The sequence below is a fragment of the Globicephala melas genome, chromosome 10 (genome assembly GCF_963455315.2).
Source record: "Globicephala melas chromosome 10, mGloMel1.2, whole genome shotgun sequence".
NCBI lineage: Eukaryota > Metazoa > Chordata > Mammalia > Artiodactyla > Delphinidae > Globicephala > Globicephala melas.
In genome coordinates, this window is record NC_083323.1 from 53,018,357 (window position 1) to 53,045,505 (window position 27,149).

The 27,149-nt window shown below is 45.6% G+C and overlaps 1 protein-coding gene and 1 long non-coding RNA gene across 6 annotated transcripts in view; one reads left to right on the plus strand and one right to left on the minus strand.

Moving 5' to 3' along the window:
- PPM1H (protein phosphatase, Mg2+/Mn2+ dependent 1H) overlaps window positions 1-27,149 on the plus strand; it is a 264,363-nt gene that overhangs the window by 218,197 nt on the left and 19,017 nt on the right. For 2 of the 5 annotated variants that reach the window (XM_060305782.2, XM_060305783.1), the window contains exons 7-10: window positions 1,671-1,734; window positions 5,200-5,307; window positions 13,159-13,314; window positions 23,447-23,598. In XM_060305782.2, the coding sequence (XP_060161765.1) occupies window positions 1,671-1,734; window positions 5,200-5,307; window positions 13,159-13,314; window positions 23,447-23,598 (480 nt within the window). Of the gene's footprint in view, window positions 1-1,670; window positions 1,735-5,199; window positions 5,308-13,158; window positions 13,315-13,513; window positions 13,544-23,446; window positions 23,599-27,149 lie in introns of those variants that run through there. The other 3 variants (XM_060305784.2, XM_060305785.2, XM_060305786.2) reach the window with 2 other exon arrangements.
- Window positions 10,871-27,149, minus strand: part of LOC115858518 (uncharacterized) — a 68,919-nt gene continuing 52,640 nt past the window's right edge. Inside the window, exons 2-3 of the long non-coding RNA XR_009565391.2 lie at window positions 15,445-15,542; window positions 10,871-12,257 (exon numbers count right to left, since the gene is read on the minus strand). This is a non-coding gene — a long non-coding RNA (uncharacterized lncRNA). The remainder of the gene's footprint in view (window positions 12,258-15,444; window positions 15,543-27,149) is intronic.

The window sequence follows — 27,149 nt, forward strand, 5'->3', positions numbered from 1 at the left end:
ATGGGAGTATAGAAACATCAAAGTAGCTATTTCCACCTTGTGTTAGTTTGGTAGATTTGGGGGAAGGAAATAGTACGGTTCCTTTGTCGAAAATTCAATCCATGGCGTACCGCTGGGCCCACTTGACGGCAGCAGCGGCAGCAACTAGCTTTTATCAAGCTCTCAGCGTGTGCCAGGCACTGGGCTAAATGCTTCCTAAGCTCGCCACATTCATCAGCCCATTTTTATCCGCACAGCAAGCCCAGGAGTTTTTGGCCTCTCTACTTAACGAGGAGACTGAGGTCCAGAGAGGCTTCTCTGCTCTCCCAGGGCTATACAGAAAGCAGTGCTAAACTCAAGCGCAGACACGTCCAGTGCCAAAACTTCACTGTTCCTCTACCCTCTGGGAAGGAACTTAACCAAATAACTTCCTGGAAAATAAGGATGTGCCTGCTTTAGTTTTGGGGTTGAGCCCTTTTTCAATCGGGTTGCATTCTTTTGTATGTCAAGCTCCTTCATAAATTGGATGTCGGGTTCACTCCCAAGCTGCCTAGATATATCCAGGACCGGGGGGCACGTCACAAATTAATTGTTTTCATGCACTCAGGAGATACTAGTTGAGAAAAGCATCTTGCTCCTAGCCTCTAACCTAGCAGAACCTACCCCATCTGTTACTTAATCTTCCTACCACTTTTCTGAGGAATTGAATAGGCAGTGTTCTGCCCATTGTGCAGAAAGGGGCACTGGTGTGCCACGTATTAGCTTCCTACTAAATACTAGCGACAGCCACCACTTCTCGAGTACTTACTAAGTGCGGGCTCTGTGCTAAGCTCTTCACATCCTGTGTGGGTATCCTCATTTACAGATGAGGAAACGCAGACCCAAAAAGGTGGAGCTCCTTGCCCAGGGTTATACAGCTGGTAACTGGGTACCACGTGTGCTTGTTTGTTTTTTAACTTCCTTGTGAGCGAAATCGCAAGACGTGGCCTTCGTTTGCTCTCTCACCATAGCCTGGCCAGCCTCTGCCGTGTGTGTCGTGGCATCTGGACAGCCGTGTCTGGAATAAACCACTGAAGCGTAAAGTGGATTTTCTTTCTGTGTGTCGAATGGCCATTTAATAGCTCTCGTGAAACAGAGGATTTTCTGCCAACCTTGAATATCAGGCTGAGGTCAAACAGGCTCTAAATATTCCTTCTCCAGCCATTCCAGTACGAGGCTGCTTTGGCATAAACAACCCCCGAAGGTGAGAACTGGCTCTTGGAGCAGCCCCCCACCCCCACCCCCCCATCCACCGCTGAGTGCTGCTGCTTCTCACAGCTCCAGATTAATGACAAGAATCCTGCCGCCGCTGCTGGAGAGCTTCGTTATTGCACGGACACTAAATGCTTAAGACGGGAACCTATCACCCCTGCTCGCTAATTGTGAATATGCCAGCTCATTTTCTCTCTCTTCAAGCCTGTAAAGACTTGGTATTTTCTGGTTTGTTAAAATATGTACACACACACACACACACACACACACACACACACACATCTGTAGGGAGAATGACTGTTTATACAGAAAGAGATCAGCAGTGTGGTGACCGGATGGAATCTCAGGGAAAATAAAGTACCTGGCGGCCTGTGTCAGGGCAGCAGGTCACTAATTGAGTGCAAAGCTTTTTTTTTTTAATGTTGTTTATCCCCCTACAGGGCATACAAAACCATTGAGGATGATGACTTGAAGTTTCCCCTTATATATGGAGAAGGCAAGAAGGTAGGCACGTGCCCTCCCCGGACTGAGAGAACAAGGCTCTGTCTCCACGGAGCCCATGGTGATCTGTATGTTCCACTCAGCAGCTCATGATTTTATAGCCTTGACAGCTTGAAAGGATATCATCTCCATCATCCTTCAGGCCTCCCGTCTTGAGGGTCCAAGGAGTGGCAGGGTTGGGGGATGGGGGTGGTGAGCATGAGGGACTAAAGTTAATTTTGTGAAAATGCCATCCCCCTTCTCAATCCATTTGAATAACTTTTCACAATGTTTAAACACGACCACTTTCACATACATCATCTCCTTGTGTATCTGACAACAAGCCACGAGGCAGGCAGAGCTGGCTGCCTTATATCCATTTGGTAGATGAGGCAGCCGGGACTCCGAGGTTAAAACTGCTCAGGAAGTCACGCAGCTGGCGAGGGGTGGTACCAGATGTGGAGCCGTGGCCTTCCACTTCCTTCTAGTGCCCTCACATCCCACCACGGAAGCTCAGGCTTTGCAAGGTGGCTTCTCCACTTGCCCCATGGAAAGGGGATCCAAAGTTTCACCCTGATTAAACTATAGGATCACATGGACCAGATGCCAGGCGGAGATAGCGAAGGCCATCCGTCACCAGCTCCCAGGGCCTCAGTCAGAATCAAACATTGTTGAGCTTAAGGAAGGCTGTTGATCTTGAAGTGGTCTCTGAGCAGAGACTGGAGAGGGTCGCAGTCCTGGAGCAGAGATGAGGAAGCTTTGAAGCCATTTCCCAGGAAGAACAAACACCTTCTGAATCATTGCATTCTTCCTCCAAACACGAATACATTTCAACTAGGCGCTGAGAGGTCCAATTAGAAGTGAAAAATGTGGTCACATTGAAAAGAATCTTCAACTGAAATTTTTTTCAGCATTTGATAGCTTTTATCAGGATGAAGTGACTCATAAGAAAACCGAAGGAGGCCTTGCCTTCATGGGCAGAACTTGAGTGTATGTGTGGGCGTGTGCGTGCGTGCGTGCGTGTGTGTGAAAGAGAACACACAGGATTAGGTTTTGGGCTCAGTGTAGCCCAGCAGTGATTTCGCTGGAAGGAGACATTTCATGGAGGGAAATGAAACACAGCTAGTTGATCAATAAACACATCATTTTTCAAACTAACTTGCCCCATCCCTGGTTGAGAATCATGACAGGGTAGAGCTCTACTCCTGGTAGGGTTTCGTGTATCTTTCTGTAGAGTGGGCGCCGTCAGTGCACATCGCTCAGCCCAGTGATCTACGCCTGCAGCTGCAGTTCTTTGTGGTGCTGAAATTCTCAGTATTACCCTGCTGCTACACAGTGACTCCCAGTAAGCTCAGGACCACATGCTGTTGCCTTTGTATCCTTAGTACCTGTCCAGCCTGGTACTTGACGCATGGCAGGCCGTCCGTAAATGCATGAGTATTTAATAAGCTATTCAGTTATGTTCAGTATACTCTCCTTGGTACCACAGGAAAATGGATAAATGTGTTCTTCAAAGATAACCAGCAAAAAGATTGAAAAGAGCAAGGGTTTTCCCAGTTTAGCAAACAGTTCGATTCACCAGGACATCATGTTCCTCCAGCATTTCAGTTAATTAGGGCTTGACAGTTCTGTGATATGCAGCTGACAAGTTCAGTCATTGTACCTGTTGACCTATTTAAAAGCCACTGTGGCGTCAGTCTGCTCCAGGCATGCCCGGTACCAAAGTAACCTGCCTCCTCTGTCCCAGGAGTCCGTGATCTCTGCAGAAAGCTTTACAACACATCAGTTCTGTCTTGATCGTTTACAGGGGTTTTCTCCTTCCTCTCTGCACACGGCCTCCCCAGAAATTTCAGAATACTTTCACTGCTGTTACTTTTCATTTAATTTCTGCCAGTGCTTTGAAGGACTTGTGTGGGACATGTAAACAAATTCAGTAACTAGCAGAAATATCAGATTTCTTTGGACTAAAACGTCCAACCAGAGAAGGTGCCACAGCAGGAAGCAGAGTAGAAGGGCTACAAGGGACTCAGAATGTCCACATTTAGAGCTGAACGCGTCTCAGCTAGAAGGGAGCTGAGCCAGGCCCCCGGCAGAGCAGTGCCAGACCAGAGGTCCCCAGGTCCACATTCCTGTGTCTGCATTTCACCCCCTTTGATTCTTGCCTTTGAAATATGTGTTACGGTTTCATTTCCACTTGACTGTAAACCTGCCCACCTTCTGATGTGAAACCAGCTCCAAAATCCACAGCTTTTGGGGGAAAGTAGGATGAAGATATGGTAAAGTGTTAGATTCATGCCTTAGCATTTATAAGTTATTCTTATTACCCAAGCATTAGAGCAAGGATTCAAGTTCAGGTCTTTGAACCATGACACTACACCAGGTACAGTGTTGTGATCCAAGTGTTAGAGCAGTGGGCTTCGGTCCACCCAGAATGAGTTTCACTCCATCCCTCTGTGTTTACCTGTCTTGATGCTGGATATCCTTCTGCACAAAAATGTAGTGCCCCCTGCTCCAGGGAAACTTCTTAGTAGAATTTCTACCTCCTCTGAACTCATATAACCCATTGTTCATGTGTCTTTCCGCACTCAGCCATATTCCATATGTTGTTAATTAGACATGTACCTCTTAGCCTCCCTTACCAAGTTCCTTTGTAGGAGAGACCAGGCCTTAGATATTTGTCCCCCACAGCATGGTGCCTGCACATAGTAGGTGCTCAATAAATGTTTGAGTAAATCAAATCTGTGGCCTCCCAGGAGATCATTAGGCTGACAGTGTAGGCATTAGTTTAATGGTATTGCTTCCTTAAAGCATTTGGGCAACCATGTAGAGAAAGCTACAGATGGTGTGGTCTCAGCTATAAGGTGTCTGTGTATTTACAGCAAAGTGACATCATGTTCCTTTCCACCCAGATGGAATTTGTGAAGATGTTAGCAGGACAGGTTATAGAGTTGCTAATGGTTTATTTTCTCCAGCCGTAAAGTGTAATATATGAGCTTTGGGTGGGCAGGATCTGCCTCTGACGGTTTTACATCTTTTATCACAGAACCAGAGACGTAGCAGGTGTTCAGTAAACACGTGAAGGATGGATGTATAGCAGATGGGTGGGTGGATGGCTGGATGGGGGGATGGGCAGATGGTTGGATTTGGTTTGAATTGATTTCAGTAGCTGTAGACATCACAGATGTATTGTATTTAGTTTATTGGACACCCTTCCCTCCAGTCTCTGCAAAAGAAATCTGAAATGAGACAGCAGCAGTCCATTAAAATTAAGACAATTGCTAGAAAAGCCACTCCTCAAGTATGCAAGTGACCTTGGTGGGCCCTTCCTTGGAAACAAGTACCCACAGAAGTTAGCAGCCAGGGGCATGGAGAGGGGCAGGAAGAACCGGAGAACGACTGCTTCTCTCTTAGCCCGTGGCAGCCATACTGTGGTGAGAATACTTTCTCTGTGTGTGTGTGTTTCTGATGACCCTCTGCTTATACTCCTAGGCCCGAGTAATGGCGACTATTGGAGTGACCAGGGGACTTGGGGACCATGACCTGAAGGTGCATGACTCCAACATCTACATAAAACCATTCCTGTCTTCAGCTCCAGAGGTACCGCATGAGGTTTTTGTTTCTCTTTGGTACAAGAACATGTTTTCTACATTATTCTTCCCATGACTCACACCCCAGATCCAGACAGTAGCCAACTTGTGTTACATGTACTTCTGCAGTGTCTCTCATGTCTGTTTCTTTTCCCCACTCCATTCTCACTTGGACTGTGCTGGTTCTTCCCTCATGGCCTCCCACCCAGATGGCTGCACAGCCCCTAGTGGCATTCCTTGCCTTCTCAATCCAGCCCACATATTGCCATCAGGCCAATTTTCCTAAACAACTACTCTGACACCTGTTTGTTCAGAAACCTTCAACAACACCCCAAGGCTCAGGGACTAAAGCACAGACTTCTTCACTTGGCATTCAAGGCTTGTTATAATTTGGTCTAACTTAAAAAAAAAAAAAATCTGATCTTTGTTCCCCTACACCAGCCAGAATGAACTTGCTTTTTTTTTTTTTTTTTTTTTTGGCGGTACGCGGGCCTCTCACTGTTGTGGCCTCTCCCGTTGCGGAGCACAGGCTCCGGATGCGCAGGCTCAGCGGCCATGGCTCACGGGCCCAGCCGCTCCGCGGCATGTGGGATCTTCCCAGACCAGGGCACGAACCCGTATTCCCTGCATGGGCAGGGGGACTCTCAACCACTGCGCCACCAGGGAAGCCCCCCTCTTAGATTTTTAATTGCCTAGAAAGCTGATGTCATTCAGTTGATGTCTAGAGAAGTTAACTGAAAAACAAGTTGTCATATATTTGGTTTAAAAAATCATTTTTCTTATAATACAGGAAACAATGTCAAGTTCTATTTCAAGGTATATCATTTACAAAAGATATTACTTCTAAGTGATAGAACACTCTAAGTAATAGTAGTTTAGGGGTATATTTTCTCACATATCACGGAGGCTGGAATTTGGTGGCTGTTCATGTTGGTGCAGCACCTCCAGTATGCCAGGGGTAACACCTCTGCATCTTTTTCCTTCGTAGTTGCAAGATGGTTACAGAAGCCCCAAGCATAACATTTTCATGCAAGGCAGGAAGGAGGGGACAGCCTATCTGTCCCAGTAGACATTCACTTGCATCTCATTGGCCAAAACTGTGTCACATGACCGCCCCTAGCTGCAAAGGAGGTTGGGAGAGTGAGAGAAATGTTTGCAATTTGTACAGTAGAGGAGAGCCAGGGAGGGGTGAGTCAGGAACCAGCGGTATTTGCATACCGTGTAATTAACTGTTGAAACTGTGCCTCACACTGGAAATCCCTGAATGTTTAGACATAGCTCCATCTGCATGTTCTTCCCAAGGGTGGGTGCTGTGTTTGTAGCGAAGGCTCTCTTTGTTGGAGGAAACAGAAACCCACTCATGCTGACTCAAAAAAAGGAGGTGTTTATTTTAATAATGTCGGAAGAGATATGTATGGGGTCCACAAGAAGAACCCTTGAAGAGCCAGGCTTTATGGGAGCGAAGGTGGCTCTGGAATCCAGGCAGCCCTGAGACCAGCCATGCTCCATATGTCTCTGCCACCAGACAGCCAGGTTCTGACTCCCCCAATTGCACGTTCCCAGAGAGGAATCTCATTGGCTCAACTCACCTTTTCTCCGAGGTCACAAGTGACTTCCCAGCCTGTAGACTGTCCACTCCAGAGCCAGCGATGGGTACCATCGGCCACCCAGGCCTACCCCTTTGGCAGGGCTGTGAGCAGGGCTAGTTCCTTTAGAGTCCTTTATTGCAGAGGCTGACATCGAAAATAGATCTAGCCACAGGAGGTTAAGAGGGAAATCTCTAGTAAATAGCAGGCGTGGAAGATACGCACATTTCCTGATATCACCCAGGATGTCAAGTGAGGTCAGCTTGGTGGAAATAACAATTACCATCTGCAGATATCTCTCTTTTCGCCTTCATAGCAATTCTGCATGGTAAGAACCCTTATGATATAAAATGTCCAAGGGTCCCTGGAAGTTGGTGGATCCCTGCTCCCTCTATTCTGGCCAACAGAAGGATCCCTGAATTACTGCTGAAACTCCTCCTGGCCAGAGAAAACCAATAACTATTGGGTTGGCCAAAAAGTCCGTTCAGATTTTTCCGTAACATCGTATGGAAAACCCGAACAAACTTTTTGGCCAAGCCAATGCTAGACTCATGGACGTCTATATTTTCCCCCTTGGGAGGGAGGCATTTATCAGGCATATTAAATGGTACTGTCACCTTTCCAAAAAACACAGGTAAAGTGTGACTATATGGGGGGTGAGGGCTTCTCAGGAAACACTAATAACCATTTTGCTCCTTAAAGGAGAGTGAAAACCTTCTCCCCCTCCCCACCCCCATACACACACACACACACACACACATTTTCTATATAAAGTGAGAAGTTCGGTTTGGTTTTCAGAAGAATGGTCTCTATGCAGTTGGGTTATAGATCTTCCAATCACTGTGCTCCCGTGGATCCCAAGAAGAGACTGTAGGTTTAAGACTTGGGCCAGTATGGGAGAGTCCCCGAGGACTGATGAAAAATCCCAGTTGGTTGATCAGAAACTTCATGTCACCTGTCTGGAAGTCTAGGCCGGACGATATACTTTTTTTTTTTTTTTTTACGTGCAGCATCTCATGTAATCCTCACAACAATTCTGTGAGGTGTGTATGGTTTTTATACCCATTTTACAGACCAGGAAATTGAGATCCAAGGAAGTACATTAACTCCCCCATGGTTGTACAGTTATTAACTAACAAGATGATCCTTGCACTCAAGTTTGTCCAATTCGATCAGGCTCTGTAGGAGAGGGAAGCTGAGTTCAAGGACATCTTCTTGGATAGTGTTGAAGGGACCCACTGGGTACTGTTTCAAGGGGCTCTGAAGAGAGTACCTCTGTATTGGGACCTTGGTGGCCAAAGTTCCTCAGAGAAATATGGCCGGCCTCAGACTGCAGTTGTGGAAAATGATGGTGTGGTAGAAAAAGTAATTGGGAAAGACAGGACTGGCCTTCTGTGTGTGCCACCCTAGGCCAGACAGAGTTGTGCAAAATGAGGTTGTGCACCTCTAATTTAGCTTAATGGGTACGTAGTGTAAATCTCAAGATTCTTTTGCACGAGATTAAAATCGTTGCACATTTTAAACGTTTCCAGATGGGGAGGCCATAGCCAGAGCCGGGAAAGGGGGAGGAAGGTCCGAGGGAAGAGAGGGGAGCAGCTTGAATCAGCTCCGATGCAGGAGTGCAGAAGAAAAGATGGGTACAGGGGAACCCCACATCCCCGGTCTTGGGGCAGAAACTCCTTTTCCCTGGGTGGCAGTGATAAAGTCAGACCCTGGAGAAACGGCTAGGGGGCTTCTGTTGGGAGCCCACCAAGCCAGGTACATTTATTTAAACCATCTAATAAGGAATAACTGGCTCCCTTGCTGCCTTTATTCCCCCACCTGCACCCCAAGCCTACCCTGGCTTTCTAACCATGACTTCCTAAGAACATTCCCCTGCTACGCTTCATCTTTGCCAAGCATGGGTCTTTATTTCACATTTGGGTTCTAAATTTCAAACTCAGCTCAGGCTGGTAGTTTTAACAGTCGCAAGGAAGTGGGGTATGTGTGTGTGTGGGGGGGTGGAACGTGATTTAGTTCTAAGAAAAAAGGCTCAAACATCTTCTTGGAAATCAGCATTGTTCCCATTCATCATTGTAGCTCCTAATTTGACTTGATGAGTTAAATAAAAATAAATCAAAACCATGTGGATCAAATTTACGTAAAAAATGCACAGGGGTTTAAAAATTAGAGAAGCGTTTCTAGCCAAACACATTTTTGGTTTCGCTGAACACAAGGCACTGGAAAAATCTCGAGTTTGCCAAACCCAAAGAGCGGCCGCCAGGTTTGCTGAGCCTCCCACGTATCTCCCCAGGTCGAAGGTAGGGAATCTCTGGCCGAGAACTGAATTCCACAGGAGGCCCCCATCAACCCAGCACGGGTCTGTCTGCCGAGCGTAGGAAGCGTTTTGACCCTCCCCTGGTCCACGGCACCATTCCCCCGTGTAACTAGAGCCTCTCCTCCATAAGGGAAACACCCCCATCGGGTCTCCCATCCTCTCGCTCAACCTTTGTGTATCACCCTAGAGTTCAAGTGGAGAAGGAGAGGATTTGTGAATTCAGAGTCACTCTGCACCTTCTTGTCCAGCAGTTCTCCACCCCGTCCAGCACACACCTCATGACCTATTCCTCAGACAGCGTGGCCCAGGCCTGCAGCATAAACCTACAGATGTTCTCTACTCCGCACCCATTTCTGGCCTGTGACAGGCCCTCCCTAGAGCTAGGATTCCTCTTAATGTCTTTCTCGCTTTCTGGCCTCTACTCCAAGACTGTGCTTGACTTTAGGCCCCTTTCGGGCTCTTGGAAGAATGAGGTCTTTTTCTGTCTGGGGGCCGGTTTGCAAAGCCAACCCCATCAACTCAGCAGTCCCCCACCTCCCGCCCCCGCCACACTGAACCACAAGGGAGCCTGATTTTCTCTTGGCTTCATTTTTCCTCTCCTTAGTGTTCAGGATTCCTGTCAGCTGTTTTCTGTGACTCCAGCTCACTCATTTAGGTCATTCTTGGTTCTCTTCATCTAGATTTCATTTTTTTCTTTCATCTGAAACAGGCTTCTCTAAAAGAAGGAAGACCTTAGGCTCCAGTATCTGAACTCCCTCCCTAGCACCGGCATTACCTGTGACCTCTACAAGTTCTTTCAGCCTGCTTTCCCCTTGCTGCAGGTGGGGTGGAAATGCCTAGATTGACAAGGTGCTGGGAAAAACAAATGAGAACATCTCTGGAATTGCATGGCACAGGGTCTGGTACATGGTCAGAGATGGTCAGTAAACATTAGTCTTCCTTATGCACTGGCTTCTGGAAGCCTTTGCACTTACAGGGGATTCCCAGTATTCACTTTCAGGTGAAGAGAAGAATGACTGTTTTGTTTGAGACTCCCCTGTTGTCTCCCATGAAAACATGAACAATATTTAAGATCTCACGTTGACTCCTGGACATTTACGGTCTTCTGATTCTCAGTAGCTTTTCATGCCCCAAGCCAAAATCCTGTTTTGGGAACGAGCATGTTTGATTGTATTGTGTACTTTCTGCAGTCTGGCCAATTCATAAAAAAACAATATTGGTGCACAGTGATACGGGGAGATGGCTGGGCTACATTAAGTGAAACAAAATAGGATTGTATATACAAAAAATTGATCGTAAGTAGGTAAAAAAGTTGTGTGCATATGTATACACATATGTAAAAATGTAGGTCTTGAGAAGGAAATTTTCTCGAATGTTACAGTAATTATCTTTGGGTGGTAGAGGAGGAATTAAAAAATTCCCTAGACCCCTCAAAAATACCTTAGGAGGCAGTGTGATACTGTGGTTAGAAACTCAGACCTGGTGATGAGTCATGGGCTCAAGCTCTATCTCTTTACTTACTAGCTGGGTGATTATAAGAAAGTTACTTTACCTAAATCTCAGTGTCCTCCTCAGTAAAAAGAGGACAATAGGGTTGTTATACCCAGGAACGCAAGGAACAAGTTAAATGACATAAAAAGTACTTAAAACAGAATCAGGCATAATAAACATTAGATCGTTTATTCCATCAAGACCACAGAATCTCACTGGCTGTTTACACAGAGAGTAAACATGAGTCCAATAGTGTTTATCGAGGAGCACACTGGGGAACATGTCCTCAAGCAATTAGAATTTGGGGCACTTGGAAGGCCAAAGAATAATCAGCCATGAACCCTGTGAGTCCTGCTTCCTAAGGGACTAGGGGAATTCAGAGAAGGGAGAGAGCGAACACCATCTAATCTGAAGAGGGAGGACAAGATAAAAGAAGGAAGCAGCAATGAGTCTGGTGTGAAGTAAAATTTGCCTTACAGAATGTTTGGAAGATTAGCTTGAAGGGCTATTAGCTATCATCAAGCGAATTATCATGGAGGGCCTAGAACTGGACCCGAGGCGGCAGATCAGGTCTTCAGCAAGGGGATCAGCATGATAAGTGAATGTGGCGGTGGAAATCTTAGCTTGTAACAGCACGTGGATGGGGGTTGCAGAGGTAGGGAGGTGCAGACCGGGAGGCCGCCGTAGAAGTGAAACCATGTGGCAGTGAGGCTCTGAGCTGGGGCAGGGACCAGGAAAGCCAAAAGGAGGCACAGGGGAGAGGCGTTTCACAAAACCACGTAACAAGAATGGAGGGCACACTTGATTTTTAGACGATGAAGCAGGGTGAAATTTTTAAAAAATTAAACTTTGCTTTCTAGCCTGTGAGAAAGGAAGAAGGTTGCTTGTTGGGGTCTGAAGAGGAAAAATAATTTTATCCTTTTTCCCTGAGTTTTCTGAACCAATTTAAAAAACAGACACAGGAGTCTGGGATGAAAATAACTTTATAGCGAGGATAAAGTTAGACTGGAAACCGCGGTTTGGATCTAAGACCAAAATGGACGTTTTATTCCTCACCTCCAGCCCTCAAATTAAACTTGCCTCCTGGACTGTCTCTCATCTCCCCACCTCACCAAGGGAGGTTTTCCTGGTATTTACCTGCTGGAGGACAGGAACAGAGGGACAGGTGCTGCTTATGGACAAGTAGGGACCAAGGAGAAAACTCCAACGGGCTCGCTGTCCCCTGTCCCTTCTCACCAATCCTATAGGGAGAGGGGCCCATCACAATACAATGCCTTTGTGCCTCTGCTGACTACAAAACAACTTAGAGGCTTAACAGGAGAATTTATTATTATCTTTCATACTTCTGCGGGTTGAATGGGCTCAGCTGGGTGCTTCTCACGTGGTCACAGTTGGCTATCAGTTGGGGCTGGAGTCATCTGAAGGCTGGATGGGCTGCAAGTCCGAAACGGCTCTCTCACATGGTTGGCAGTTGATGTGGGCTGTCAGCTGAGCGTTGAGTCGAGGCAGCTACACACAGCCTCTCCATGTGGTTTTGGCTTCTTATGGCATTACTGCAGCTGGATTCTGAGAGGAAACATCCCAAGAGGAGTGGTTTGAGAGACTGAGGCAGAAGCTACAAAGCTTTTTTTTTGTTTTTTTCGGTACGCGGGCCTCTCACTGTTGCGGCCTCTCCCGTTGCGGAGCACAGGCTCTGGACGCGCAGGCTCAGCGGCCATGGCTCACAGGCCCAGCCGCTCCGCGGCATGTGGGATCTTCCCGGACCGGGGCACGAACCCGTGTCCCCTGCATCGGCAGGTGGACTCTCAACCACTGCGCCACCAGGGAAACGCTACAAAGCTTTTTAAGACCTAGCCTCAGGAGTCCCAGAACATCACCTCTTCCACATGCTGGTGATTAAAGAAATCACTAAGGTGGGTCCACATTTGAGGAGAGGAGAACTAGAATCCACCCTTGATGAGAGGAGCATCCCACCCTTGATGAGCGAGGGAAGGAAGTGATGGTGGTCATTTTGGAGACCTGCTACCATCGCCTTCCTGTAGAAGTGTCCTCCCTGCTGTGAAATCTTGAGGATTAGAGTAATCCTCCTCTATCTTTCCAGTGCAAACTAATGTAAGTTGATGCATTAGTTATTTACCTAGTTAATTAAGAAAGGAAACCTAGTTTGCAGTGTAGAGGCAGATTTACAGTGATGCTAGTTAATTAAATGTAAGTATCAGGGTCCTTCACTCAGACCAACCGTCAAGGAGTTCTGGTTGTTACTGGGAAATGTAGACAGTTCTGTGTGGTGAGGAGAGGCAAGGTTACAATCAGGCATCATGTCCTTGCCATCATTTCTCAAAAGAAAGGGACCTCATTTTCCATGGTTCCAGTAATCTGTTGCAGTTTCTCTTCTCATTCCTAATAAGCATTCACATTAGTATCTAAGTTTGTATTCATAATTATTTCTGTGTTCTTTTTCTTAAAGAGAGCGCCCCAGAAAAATACTGTATCATCTCACTTCTATGTGGAACCAAAAACAAAACCCCCAAGAAACAACAACAAAAAACCAAAACGCAAAGAGATCAGACTTGCAGCTACCAGAGGTGGGGACAAAGGGGAATTAGAGGAAGGTGCTCAAAAGGTAAGACTCCCAGTTATAAGATAAATAACTACTAGGGATGTAACGTACAGCATGATAACTATAGTTTCCCGTCTATTGTACAGCAGTACAATAGACGGGAAAGTAGTTAAGAGAGTAAATCTTAAGTGTTCCCATCACAAAGAAAAACATTTTCCTTTTATTCTTCTGTTTTCTCTTTTTATTGCATCTATATGAGAAGATGGATGTTAGCTGAACCTACCGTGGTAATCATTTCATAATATATGCATCAAACCACCATGCTGTGTGCCTGCAATTTATACAGTGATGTGTGTCAATTGTTTCTCAGTAGAGCTGGGGAAAAAAATCACTCCCCAAATTGCATAAACTTCAGGCCTTACAAACCCTGGATCCCCCTGTACAAAGGGAAAATGATGAGTTCTGTCTAAAGATACTTTGATAATTTACAGAAGTTGTATTTGGCACTCTTTTTTTTTTTAACCAGTCTTATTGAGATATAATTGACATATGAGATTGTGTAAATTTAAGTTGTACAGTGTTTTGATGTGTTAAGATGTACAGTGTTTTGATGTGTATACTTACATACAGTTGACCCTTGAGCAACATGAGTTGGAAGGGCACGGTCCACTTATATATGGATTTTTTTCTCTATGTTATGGAAAAACCCAAATGAATTTTTTGGCCAACCCAATACTACAGTACTACACAGTCCGAGTTTGGTTGAACCGCAGATGGAGAGGAACCACACATACGGAGGGCTGACTATATAAGTTACATGCAGAGTTTCGGCTGTGCAGAGGGTCAGCGCCCCTAACCCCCTAGTTGTTCGAGGATCAACTGTATTGCAAAATGATTATCATGGTAGTGTTAGCTAACACCCCTATCACATCACTAATTACCATTCCTTTTCTGTATAACTTGCAGGTATATAACACAGTATGACATACAGATTATGTATATACATTATATATAGTGTGTATATATGTGTGTGTGTATATATATAATACACTATATACACATTATATTTAGCTATAATCACCATGCTGTACTTTGGATTCCCAGAACTTATTCATCTTATAACTGGAAGTTTGTGCCCTTTGACCATCATCTCTCCATTTCTCTCCCCACCCCCTCCCCGCTGAAAACCACCACTTTCCTCTGTGTTCTACGAGTTCAGTTTTATGGGCAGTTTTCTGACTCTCTTCTCTAGTCCCACATGTCTGCAGCATCTCATACATCTGCTTCTCAGTTGGGTTGATGCCCCCTTGGGGGTATATGCTCCCCTCCCATCACCACCACCACTTTGAAAATGTCTGGGGGAAAAACAATCCCATGTTAAGAGTGTATAGAACCGCTTTCTTTGATTCTGGTACCATCTGACCTTATACATACAGGAGAGACTTCCCTAGCCTGTCCATCTCCATCTCTCATTCTCCAGTCTAGCTGTAAAAAATCACTCGTGATGTACCTGTGTGTCATCCATATGGATGGTTCCCATCAGGAGCTGTCTTGAGATTTGCTAACCAGCTATTTGAATAAAACCACAATTTGAAATTTACTTGTACACACACCAAAAAGTCTAGCTTTTGAAATCTGTGGTCACACAAGGGAAGCCAACATGTATATTGTGTCAGACATTCCTTCTCGTTGGTGATTATTCCCCTCTGATCCTCTCCTGAACAGTAATAATTTCACCTGAATGTTTCGAGTGAGTATCTTTCTTTTTTTTTTTGCATTAATTTTTTGTATTACCTCATATAAGAATAGTTTGAGGAGTTTGTTAAAGAACGCAAACCCCTGGAATCCACTTCCTGAAAATCTGAATCACTAGGTGTAGGGTGGGGTCCTAACCATGTTCACATTTTTAGACACTTCTGCAGCAGGTGATCCAAAGACCACTCTTTGAATAACACTGTCATAAGCTATTCTTCACTGTGTTTCAGGAACTTTGGTTTCATAATCCTAAAGTCATCCATGCTCTAGTCCTGGATTGCATGATTCATTCTCACCAGGCCTGTGGCTCCGTTCTAGGCTGGTAGGTTAGGGCTACTACACACCTCACTCTCTGCTTGATCATAGGTCTGCCGAGACCTGGCCTGCTTGCAAGCAGTGGGGTCAACTTTGCCACGTGACAGGTATCCCATAGCTTACCAGGGCTGATTGGGTCTCCTCTTCTAAGGCAAGATACACAGTAACTTGCTCTCCTGCTCACTGGAGATCCCCCAAATCCTGCCATTGTGAAACGAGTCCTGTGAAGTAGTAACACAGTGTCGTTATTATGTTTAGTCCCAGTGGCCAGAAGTAGCAGCTGCAAGAATAAGGAACAGTAGTCATTTCATCATTTACATGCCGGAAGACCAGATAACTTACCCTCTCAACCGGGACATTTTTGAGAGTCAGTGGGGACACTATTAATAATTACACTGGGAAAGCAGCACAAACCCGAACTACCTCAGGCAAACAGGGATGGACGGTCACTCTGTATCTGCCTCCCCCACCTCCTAAATGGATTTGACGTGACTCAGTCCGTCTACACGGCACCCACGTACTTTCACTCACAGGCTGGGATTTCCTCTGACCCTGAGCTCTGCAGACGGGCATTTTAATGAACACAGATGTAATCCTCACATGACTGACAAGCTGGACTCAAGTCCATTTGTTCACTGATCCATTCAGTGAGGCTTGGATTCTGTGGTGAACAAGCCATTGGAATCCCAGAGAAAGGAGTAGATGATAGGAGTGCCCCCATCTGTAAAGGAAATTCCTTCCTCTATAGCTTACCTCCCAAAACTATAAAGTTCTGGCCTCACGTGGAGAAAATGAAAGCCTTACGCCGTCGCGGCCAGGCACTGGGTACAACTTTAGACTCTCTATACACCACCTAATATCTTAGCTGGTTTAGCAGCTTTTTCAGTTATTAGATGGTATCCACCCTCAAAAGGCAAATGTTTATTTTGTCTGTAGACTCCAAAAAAAAAAAAGAAAAACACCAAACCTCAAGAATATCTGTGGTGCATTTCACATAGAAAATTATACCCACAGCCAAAACAACCAGCTTCTTTTGGGGTAGGAGGAACCGCCAACATATCTGTCCTATTTCAATGTCCCTTGATTCATTTGCAGTCAGACGCTCTGAGGTCATGTGGTCAATCCCATCCAGGTCGAACTCATCCTGTGATGAAAGAGTCGGGGAATGGTAGAGCCATAAGCATCCCCAGTGGCCGCATCATCCTAACCTTCCATTTCACAAAGGGAGACGCTGAAGATTTGAGAAGCCTCATCCCTTACCACTCCCCAGTGGAAATCCAGTACCGTAGCCAAGCCAAACTACGCAAAGCCACCCTAGCACGCCAGCCTGCTCTCTCACCCCCAGGCGTTGGCCCCTGCAGTTCCCTCTCCATGTAAGGTACGTGATGCCCAAAGTCCTCCCTCCTTGATGCTCCCCATCTGGTAAATCAGTACTTCCTCATTTCATACTCCCGGCAGGTTGTCAGGAGATTTTAAAATGTGAATGAACAAAATGGTTTTGCCTAACTACTAAGGGGCAGAGGTGGGTCTCAAACCCAAGTCTTCTGCCACCAAATTCAGTGTGTATTTCATGACATCATCTGGTGTAGATAGAATCACAACAGAGAATTCAAGTGCAGTCTTGGTGGCCTGCCAGCATGCCAGTATTGAAATAATCCACTGTGACGAAATAGGCTAGAGTTTTATTTTCTTCTGGTATAAGTGCTATGTTCAGCGTTCTGCAGGTTGAGCTTTTGGGTTGGTTGGCCATGGAGGGTGGAGAGGAAAAGAGTTTGTACTCTTCTTATTTTCCACCACCTACTGGCAGCCTTTACCTTGGGGACCACCTGACTTTTCTGCCAAAACATGATTGAGAGTCCCAATCACTGTCAATTTTAAGTGAGACTTTAGGAAATGAACACCAGGTCCCTTGAGCTCACCCTGAACTCATCTCCTTTCACCAACTAGCTTACTTTCAGGTGTATTGCCCTGAGATCAGAGCCGTAAAAAAATAACATGCTGTGCATTAGAATTTGTAGTTCTCTTCCACATTATCTCATTTGATCTTTTTTTTTTTTTTTTTTTTGCGGTACGCGGGCCTCTCACTGCTGCGGCCTTTCCCGTTGCGGAGCACAGGCTCCGGACGCGCAGGCCCAGCGGCCATGGCACACGGGCCCAGCCGCTCCGCGGCATGTGGGATCCTCCTGGACCGGGGCACGAACCCGTGTCCGCTGCATCGGCAGGCGGACTCTCAACCACTGCGCCACCAGGGAAGCCCTCTCATTTGATCTTTGTAACAGCTTTGTGAGAAAGGTAGAGTGGGTGTTATAATATTTATTTTTCTTGTATTTTTTTTTCCATTTTTTTAAACAATGATTTCAGGGATGAGAACATTGAGAGCTAAAGAAATAAAGGACTCGTCTCCAGTCCCAAGGCTGGTTAGAAGCAGAGACCTGAAGTGAGGGCTCCTACTAACCCAGGCAGGGAGGGTTCTGCTTCTGCACCCAGCCGGACCTGAGCTGCTGGCTCACCTCATCCTACCTCAAATACTTAAACGGGAAAAAGGGTTTGGAGGACGTGCTGAACTGATAAAGATGTGAGAGCCGTGAGGACATCCTAGACGAGCAGCCAAGACTGGGCAAATGAAAGAACTGATGGATTCTTTTAAACAGTGGCTTCAGGGGCTTCCCTGGTGGCGCAGTGGTTGAGAGTCCGTCTGCCGATGCAGGGGACGCGGGTTCGTGCCCCGGTCCGGGAAGATCCCACATGCTGCGGAGCGGCTGGGCCCGTGAGCCATGGCCGCTGAGCCTGCGCGTCCAGAGCCTGTGCTCTGCAAGGGGAGAGGCCACAACAGTGAGAGGCCCGCGTACAGCAAAAACAAAAACAAAAAACACCAGTGGCTTCAGGAAGCAGCGTCAGCTTACAGCAGCACGAGCTCTCACAGGCCACTGAAATTTCCTCAGTAACAGAGCAAAAGGGCGAACAGATATTAGACAGGCACTGAGACAGCAGCTAGCTGAGCACTGAGTGGAGGTACCGCGTTAAAGAGCTGTTTGTCTCCACTCCCCCGTAAAGCAGGGCCCGGTGACGACGGTAAGGGTGACTGTGCCCTAGAGTCGGGGGGCAGCTGTGAGAGCCGTCAGCGCCTGGCTTCCTCAGGGGCATATACTAGCCGCGACCCTTGGTGACCCCAGACTCCCTCCTGCTTGCCCCCCCCTCCCGAACGCTGAGTGATTTTCGTTTATTAGCAGCTTCCCTGAGGATAGGGGACAAAAAGGAAAGAGTCTGCTACTCCTGGTAAATACCAGCGCATCACAGTTTGGCGACTGCCTGGGAGCGTCGGCGTTTACAAGCTAACACAGTTGGGTCACCACGAGCTGAGGGGGTCTTCGGAATGGATCTCATATGAATTCTTTTTCTTTCTCTTTTCTTCCCATTTATTCTTTGTCTCAGCAAGTATGTCCTGAAGATCTAGTGGTATTTACTCTATGAAAGTTACGGCGAGGCCCACAGAAGAAGTGCAAAATGGGATCTCTGGCCTCCAGAGGTTGAGTCTGGGGGGAAGAGACGGTGACCAGCTCTCAGGGTGTTCGCTGTAAGCAGGACAAGGGTAAATGTCCAGCAAGGGAAATGCTTCCCTTGGTGGTTTATTGTGTGGTTTCCAAGAGCTAGGCTCTGTGCTCTGCTCGGGGTGGGGTGGGGGGGCGGGGCAGAAACAAATAGGACAACTCAGACCTCGCCTCAGGGGAGCTTATTGCCTAAGACCATGTTTTCAGGGTGAGGTTCCCCCATCACTTGCATTGGAATTACCCTTGTTTACATAGGCTGATGCCTGGGCTAAGATCTACACAATCAGAATCTTTAAAGGTGGGTCCCTGAAAATTAGCACCCCAAGTGATTCTTACACTAAAGTTTTAGAATAACTACTCACGTGGAAGAGACAGACAAGCGAACGCAGACTGGTACAAATACGCGAGTACTGTGCTAGTGAACATGAAAGGGATTGTGTCTGCAGAGGACCAAGGAAAAGAAAGGGAAATCCTCAGGTCTTCCTCAGGGTTACTCTGGCAGCGGAGGGTGGCACTGTGTCCCCCTCAGCCTCTCTTCTTCACCACCAGTCTAACACTGTCCACATCCTCTTAATCCGGAGGAGTGGCAGGTCCCCAAAAGGAAGGAAAGGGAGGCACAGCAAGGGACCTGTGGAAAGTCACCTCACTGGTTCAGATCTCTGTTCACATGGTGTCTTTCCAGAGACACCCGCCTTAACCACATCTTCTAAAATGGCTCTTTTGTCACTGTCCTTACCTGCCTGACTTTTCTTCAAGCACCTGTCATCTTCTGGCATTGTAACTTATTTGTTACAATAGGTGTCTATTGCACCTAGTTTAGAAGTGGTGAGGACTCTGTCACTTTTGTTCACAGCTGTTGGCACATAGTAAGTGCTCAATAAACATGTCATGGAGGGTCCAGGAGGGCAGATGGATCCACCCCAGCCTCGTCTCTCCACGGCTCAAATTCTGTTGCGCTGAGAAACGGCAAGAGTCTCGGGATGCCCGTGGCCTTTCTTGGCCGATGGGCACGCGGGAAGGAGCCACTAGGACCCTGCCCGTGTTCTCCAGACCCCCTTCCCACAAAGGCCTTTGCAGATCGTATCTCTCTCCTCCCAGAGACTGTCTTCCTCATGTCTGAGTCCTGGGGAGCCACAGAGCCCGTTACTTTTGATGTGAAGCTTCCCGGAACATTAAGAAGCTATTTGAGGAATGGAACAGGGAGGTCCGGGGAGGCGAGTGTGGTCTGATTGAGGAGGCCCTGCAACAGCTTCGGGGAGGGAAGGTCGGGTCTCCAGAGCCCACTGGAATCCTTTGAAGCCCTAGCCGCTGGGGAGGATAAGCATGCAGTTGGATGCCTTGCACGGCAGTCCGGCTTTTCTGAGAGCGTTTTCACAAAATGTTCTGCATCGCAGGTTAATGTATAAGACACGAGTTGTAAGTGGAAAGTTGGCAAAGTCCTTTGGAAACTGGCTAAAGGGCAGGAAACAAAGGGTAGCAGTAAAAAAAACCTAAAAGGATGTTAATTGGGGAGTGCCTCAGGGAATAGGGTTGAGACTAGCTGTTTATTATTTACATAAAAATTGCTTGGAGAATGGTACTGAAAGGGATTTTCATGTTGGCTAAGGAAACTGCATTAGAGTTATGTGTGGAAATGTGAATAGTGGAATTAGGGAAGGATTCAATTTATTGATGGAAGTGAAGAGGAACATTTTATAACATGTTGCTATTTATCAACCCACACCCCTTTTGTTGGCCAGATTTCCATTTGAATAAGACAGCTTCAGCTTAAAGCAACTCAAATCTCCACGCTTTGGGGGGCCACAGAAAGCACTTGAAGAGATTTCGGCACCCTACACACAGGGCAGGTCCTGACATGAAACGGCTGTTATCTTTGACCTTAGAAACCTCTCTTTTAAAAGGAGCTGCAGGGCAGGTGGCATCTCCTAGTTTGCTAGAGGCAGAAGGTGCTACAAGCGCCTGACATCCACATCTCCCTACCTCCCTTTGTAAGAAACATTTTCTATCCTTTGGAGCTCAGAGTATCACAGAAATTTATTGTAGATCTACCCCAATAAGAAGCGAGCAGTCTTCCGTAAGCAAAGTTATTGCACACTGGAAGTAACAACACAGTGACACAGGACTTGAAATTAGGAGCTCAGGGGTGACATTTGCTGTCCTCGCTATAGCCTCCCCTACGGGGTAGTCTACACAGGCATCACAGAGGCCACTGAGCCCTTGGATTCTTTGTTACAGACCAGTAGGACTCCTCCGCGGCCTCAGTAGTCAAAGTGTGGTCCAGGGACCAGCAGCATCACATGGGAGCAAGTTAGAAATGCAGGCTCTCAGGGCTTCCCTGGTGGCGCAGTGGTTGAGAATCCGCCTGCCGATGCAGGGGACACGGGTTCGCGCCCCGGTCCGGGAAGATCCCACATGCCGCGGAGCGGCTGGGCCCGTGAGCCATGGCCGCTGAGGCTGTGCGTCCGGAGCCTGTGCTCCGCGATGGGAGAGGCCACAACAGTGAGAGGCCCGCGTACCGCAAAAAAAAAAAAAAAAAGAAAAAAAAGAAATGCAGCAGGCTCTCAGGCCCCACCCCAGAAGTGAATTGGAATCTCCATTTTAGTAGGGTCCCGGGCTGATTCCTGTGCACATCAGCATTTCAGAAGCACTGCTCTAAGACACCCAGGAACCACAGAAGGTAAAGCAGAGGGGATCCGGTTGCCGCTAGAGTCCAAATTGAACCACAGGAGTTCAGCAGCCTGAAGACAAAATTCTGGCGTTTGGGACTTTCCAGTCTGTTTCCAACTTAAGATTCCCCCCTCCTGTTTTCTCTCATTTGGTCTCGTAGGGCACAGTGCCTTCTCTAGAATGTACACTTCCCCTGTCTTTTGAGAGGAAGATGTTAAAAGCCAGTCCAGGGCTTCCCTGGTGGCGCAGTGGTTGAGAGTCCGCCTGCCGATGCAGGGGACACAGGTTCGTGTCCCGGTCCGGGAAGATCCCACATACTGCAGAGCGGCTGGGCCCGTGAGCCATGGCCGCTGAGCCTGCGCGTCCGAAGCCTGTGCTCCGCAACGGGAGAGGCCACAACAGTGAGAAGTCCGCGTACCGTAGAAAAAAAAAAAAAAAAAAAAAGCCAGTCCAGTCTTCCCCCGAGTGCTCCTCTCCTGAGTGCGGTCCGTGTGCTGCGCCATTAGCTAATTGTTGCCGTCTTGTTCACCAGCCACAAAGGCTGTTTTTCATTTGAGCTCATTTCCCAAAAACTCTGTGGGCAAGTGTGGGGCATTTTGTTGTTTTCTGCTGCTGGGTGTAGGCTGTTCGTCCATAGGACCAGCCCTGTGGCAGGCAGGGCGTCACTGGCCTGGGCAGACCTTCCTAAAACATAGGAGGCTTGGCTTTTGAAGATGTGGATGTGAACGTTCTGCAGGCCTCTTAGAATTGTATTCTCTCGAGGTCTGAGATGACCTGACAGTGATTGTGTGTGATGGGACACAGCAACAGCTGCCTGTACTCCATCCGCCTTCCCTCCCCTCCCTTCCCCTGGCCTACACCTTTCACTCAGACTTGTTTTTAGAAAACAGGATAATGAGGTGGGGTTGAAAGAGTTGGAAGATTGATGAAATTGACCCGCCTTTGTCCTCAGCTCATGAAGTGGTGTAGGCAGGGGCTGGTCCCGTCAAATTAGCAGGGAATAGCAATGAAATCCCAAACTCCTCTCCCTCCCATCCTGCCCGAGTAGGGGGAACACGGAGTTGTGGCCTAGTGCAAGTAAGCCTTGATTTTTATTATTATTATTTTTGCTAAGGTCACTATGTTCTTTTCCAAGAGTTGAGGGGGATGTTCAAATAGCCAAGTCATTCCAGGTACTAGAGGTGAGGACAGACTTGAAGTCTGTTGAGACACACTTAGGAGATTCAGACTTGGCGTGTGTCCTTTGTGATTTAGGCTAGACTGAGGCTCCTCAAGCCTGCATGTAGTATCAGAGCCCCATCGTTGCATGCGATAAGTCCAGCCCCATGGGCCTCAGAGCAGGTAAGCCAAAAGGTATCAAGTGAGTACATGAAATAAAGTGTGTCTCCTTAGTCCTAAACCAATACACGCAGAGTAGCTGCCCTGGATCCTAGACTGGCCTTGTTTCCCCTGCAGACTGAGAGCTCAGAAGCAGGGAAGTCTGCTGTTTATCTTTATACTTAGATCACCTGGCACAGAGCAGGCCCTTCATAAATGTCTGTCGGATGGACGTGCAAAGGAAGGAAGGCAGCAAGCTTCCGGCTGCTCTTCTAGCTACCGCTGTATCTATTGCGAGTCATTGTTGCAGCCACATTTCAGGCATTACATTTTCAGTTAATTTCTTTCTTGTCAACTATTAATTTATTGGGCTCATTCACAGTTGTGTTTGGGGCCCGATATGTCTACACAGCAAGTCTTCAAAGGAGGCTACCGCTGGGCCACAAAGCTTGCTGTATACCCAACTGCCTTATAGCGCACACCTAAAAACCACTGGGCTGGGCGGGAAAAGGGAAGGGAAATCAGAAGCCGGTCTGCTAGGGGGGATAATATGCTCCCAACTTCTTAAGCAGGGGTATTGCTGTTCATTTCAGGTAAGAGTCTACGATCTCTCCAGATACGAGCATGGAGCAGACGATGTGCTGATCTTGGCCACTGATGGACTCTGGGATGTTTTATCAAATGAAGAAGTGGCGGAAGCAATCACTCAGTTTCTCCCTAACTGTGATCCAGATGACCCTCACAGGTTTGTGCATTTCTATGATTGGAGGGTTGTTCCTCAAGCGGTCTTTCATGTGACTGAAATAAATAATAATCTTGCACTTTTCATCATTCATTCTGATATAGATGGTTTAGTAACCAAACTGCAAAAAGGACTACCCTTCTTATTAGAGGTACTTTCACAGCCAAATAAAAATCCTCCTTAAGTTAAACCTAGATACAGGTGGTAAAGAATTTGTTTTGTGAGATATTTCAGCAGTATATCTTTCTCAGATTCTTACTTCATATCCTGCAAAGTGGGAATAACCCAAGTTGTGATCCTCCTCGTAAGAATGATAGCAAATGCTCCCAGCATTCATTTCCATCCATTGAGGAACTGTTTCTTTCAAGAAACATTGGGAAAGGAGAGAAAGATTGAAGTAGGGATTCCTTATAGCATGATGGCCGTGTAAACATCCTAAACAACCCTAGGTGACTCAGAAGTAAACAGAAATCCCCTCTGGAGAAGGGCACCTTTCGCTTAGAACACAAGGAAATAAGTCACCGTGAGTGAAAACCAGCAGAAACAACAGAGAGCAGAGTTGGACCTGTAAATATGATTGGATTTATCAGCCAAAAAATATAAATAAATATTTTAACATGTTTCAGAAATATTTTTAAAAGCATTGAAATCATGCATAAGGACAGACTATAAATGACTGCACAGAGTTTTAAAATAAAGAAATGGGACTTCTGGAGATGAAAAATATAAAAATAGGAACTACAAATTCAGTGGATTAAACAGATTGGAGACAGTTGAACAGTACACTGATGAACTGAAAAACTGATCTGAACAATCCAGAATATGGCTCAAAGAGACAAAGAGGGAAAGGATGAAGTGAGATTGAGACTAGGAAGATAACTAAGAGGCTAAAAAGAATTGCAAAAGGAAATACTATAGAAAGTGGGAAAAAAAAAAACCAAGTTCCAATCCAGAACTGTTGAATGATATTAAACCTAAGATCCAGAAAGCCCAACAGATCTCAAGCAGAAGAAAGAAAGAGATAATTTTAAGTAGATATTTTATAATGAAACGGAAGAATTTAAACAAAAAAGATACTAAAAGCAGCCTGAAAGACAAAACAGATACATAAGAATAGCATTTACAGTGATAGCTGACGTTTCAAAAATAACAGTGGAAGCCAAGACAGTGGAGTTATATCTTCAGTTGGCTAAGAAAAGCAGCTCTCAATTTTTAGAATTTTTATATACAGTAAAGATATCAATAAAGAGGATGAAGTAAAAGCATTTTGAGGCAGAACAAAACTGAGAAATTTTACTGCCATCCAGCCTCCTCTGAAGAAGATTCTATAGGATGTCCTCAGATAAGAAAAGGAAATGATCCCAGACGGAAGACTGAGAAGTAAGATGGATTATTAAGCTATTAGTAAATAGGTATACTTAAACATATACTAACTATATAAAAACTGCAATAAGAATGTCTAATATGTGGTTAAAAATGATAAAATACTGAATAAAAACAGCATAATAAATTGGCCAGTGGGGATAGTAATCAGCTAAAGTATGCTATGGTTCTACTTGAAAAGAGGTTAGAAGTGTTTAACTTTAGACTTGAAATGTGTTTAAATAGCTAAGAAAGCGAAAGAAGGAATAGAAAGTGTAATTTTCAAACTAGTCAAGCCCACATAGAATTAAAAACCAAACTTCCAAACAACTTATAAATCAAAAAATTGTAATAAAAATTAGAAATTACCAGGACCTAAATAATACTACATATCAAGACTTTAAAGGCTGAATTTTGAGCCTTCCCCCCCCCCAATTTAATGAGCTATGCATAGGTGAAAAGCTCTACTCATCCCTGACCTGCCAGAAGTGACTATATTCCTTCCATATCATAAAGGAACTTTTTCCAACCCTCCCAACCTCCCAGTTCCCCAGATCACAGGGACCCTGTCCACAAGCTCCAGGCTTCTGACCACAGAAAAAGAAAAATAGCCCCTTAACCAAAGAGAAGGGTATTTCTCAGAGTATGATCTAGAAGCCTGCTTTGTGCTACTGGGCTAATTCTGCACATATTATTCCTATAAACATGTACACAAGAATTCTTATAACTTCACGGTTCTGAGGGGCCACAGGAGTGGAGCTGTCTACTTGTGGACTGTGTGCTCTTTTCCTGCATATAGGCTGTTAGTAAACCACTGTCCTAATTTAAAAATTTAGGTCTGCGGTCCTTATTTCAACAACGGCATCTAGATTAACAATTAAAAACAACAGAATAAACCCAGGAAAAGTAATGGAAGGAAAAATTAAAGATAACAAAAAAGAGAACAAATATACAATAAAAATAAACGGTAAAGCCAAAATCAGTTTCTTTAAAACAACTAACACATTAGGGAAATGCAAATCAAACCACACTGACATACTACCTCACACCCATTATGCTGGCTATTTAAAAACAAACACACGAAGAGAAAAAAACAAGTGTTGGTGAGAATGTGGAGAAATTGGAACGTCTTGTGCATTACTGGTGAGAATGTAAAACGGTGCAGCTTCTGTGGCGAACAGTATGGTGATTAAACATATAAATATATCCATCAATTCTACTTCTGGCTATGTACCCCAAAATGAGTGAAAGCAGGGACTCAAACAGGTACGTGTACAACCATGTTCATAGCAGCATTATTCACAATAGCAAAAAGGTGGAAGCAACCCAAGTGTCCATCAACAAATTAAATGGGATAAACAAAATGCGGTATATAATACAATGGAATATTAATCAGTCTTAAAAAGGAATGAAATTCTCACACATGGATGGACCTTGAAGACATTATGCTCAGTGAAATAATCTAGTCAGAGGAGGACAAACGTTGTATGATTCCACTTACATGACGTCCCTAGAGTCGTCAAATTCATAGGGACAGAAAGTAGAATGGTGGTTGCTTGCCAGGTGCCGGGCCAGGGGGATAGGGAGTTGGTGTTTAATGGTTATAGCATTTCAGTTTGGGAAGAGGAGAAAGTTCTGGAGATAAACGGTGGTAGTAGTTATACAACAGTGTGAATGTACTTAATGGCACAGAACTGTACACTTTAAAATGTTAATTTTTATGTTATGTGTACTTTACCACAAAAAATAATTTCTAAAAAAAAAGCAAATTAAAAAGAAAACTAACTAAAGTAGATAAATTTCCCTTAAGAGTAATCAAAAACAAGGGGGTCCAGCAAATAAATAATATTAGCAATAAAAAACAGTCATAAGAGATGCGGCAGTAATGAACCTATACATATTCTTTAATAGGAACATTGTTAAAATATTAATTTTTCCTAAATTGATCTTTAGAGTGAGTAGAATGATAACCAAAATTCCAGTGAGGTATTCATGGAACTTTGTAAGCTGATTCTGAGATATATATGGAAGAACAAAATGCCAAGAATGTTTGTGACACTTCTGTATGGGTCTTACCCTTCTAGATATTAGTACAAAATCAGAACAATTAAGATGGTGCAGAAAAATTTAAAATGGATCCTTCCCTCACACCATACACTAAAATCAAGTCCAGGCAAGTTAAGACTTAACTG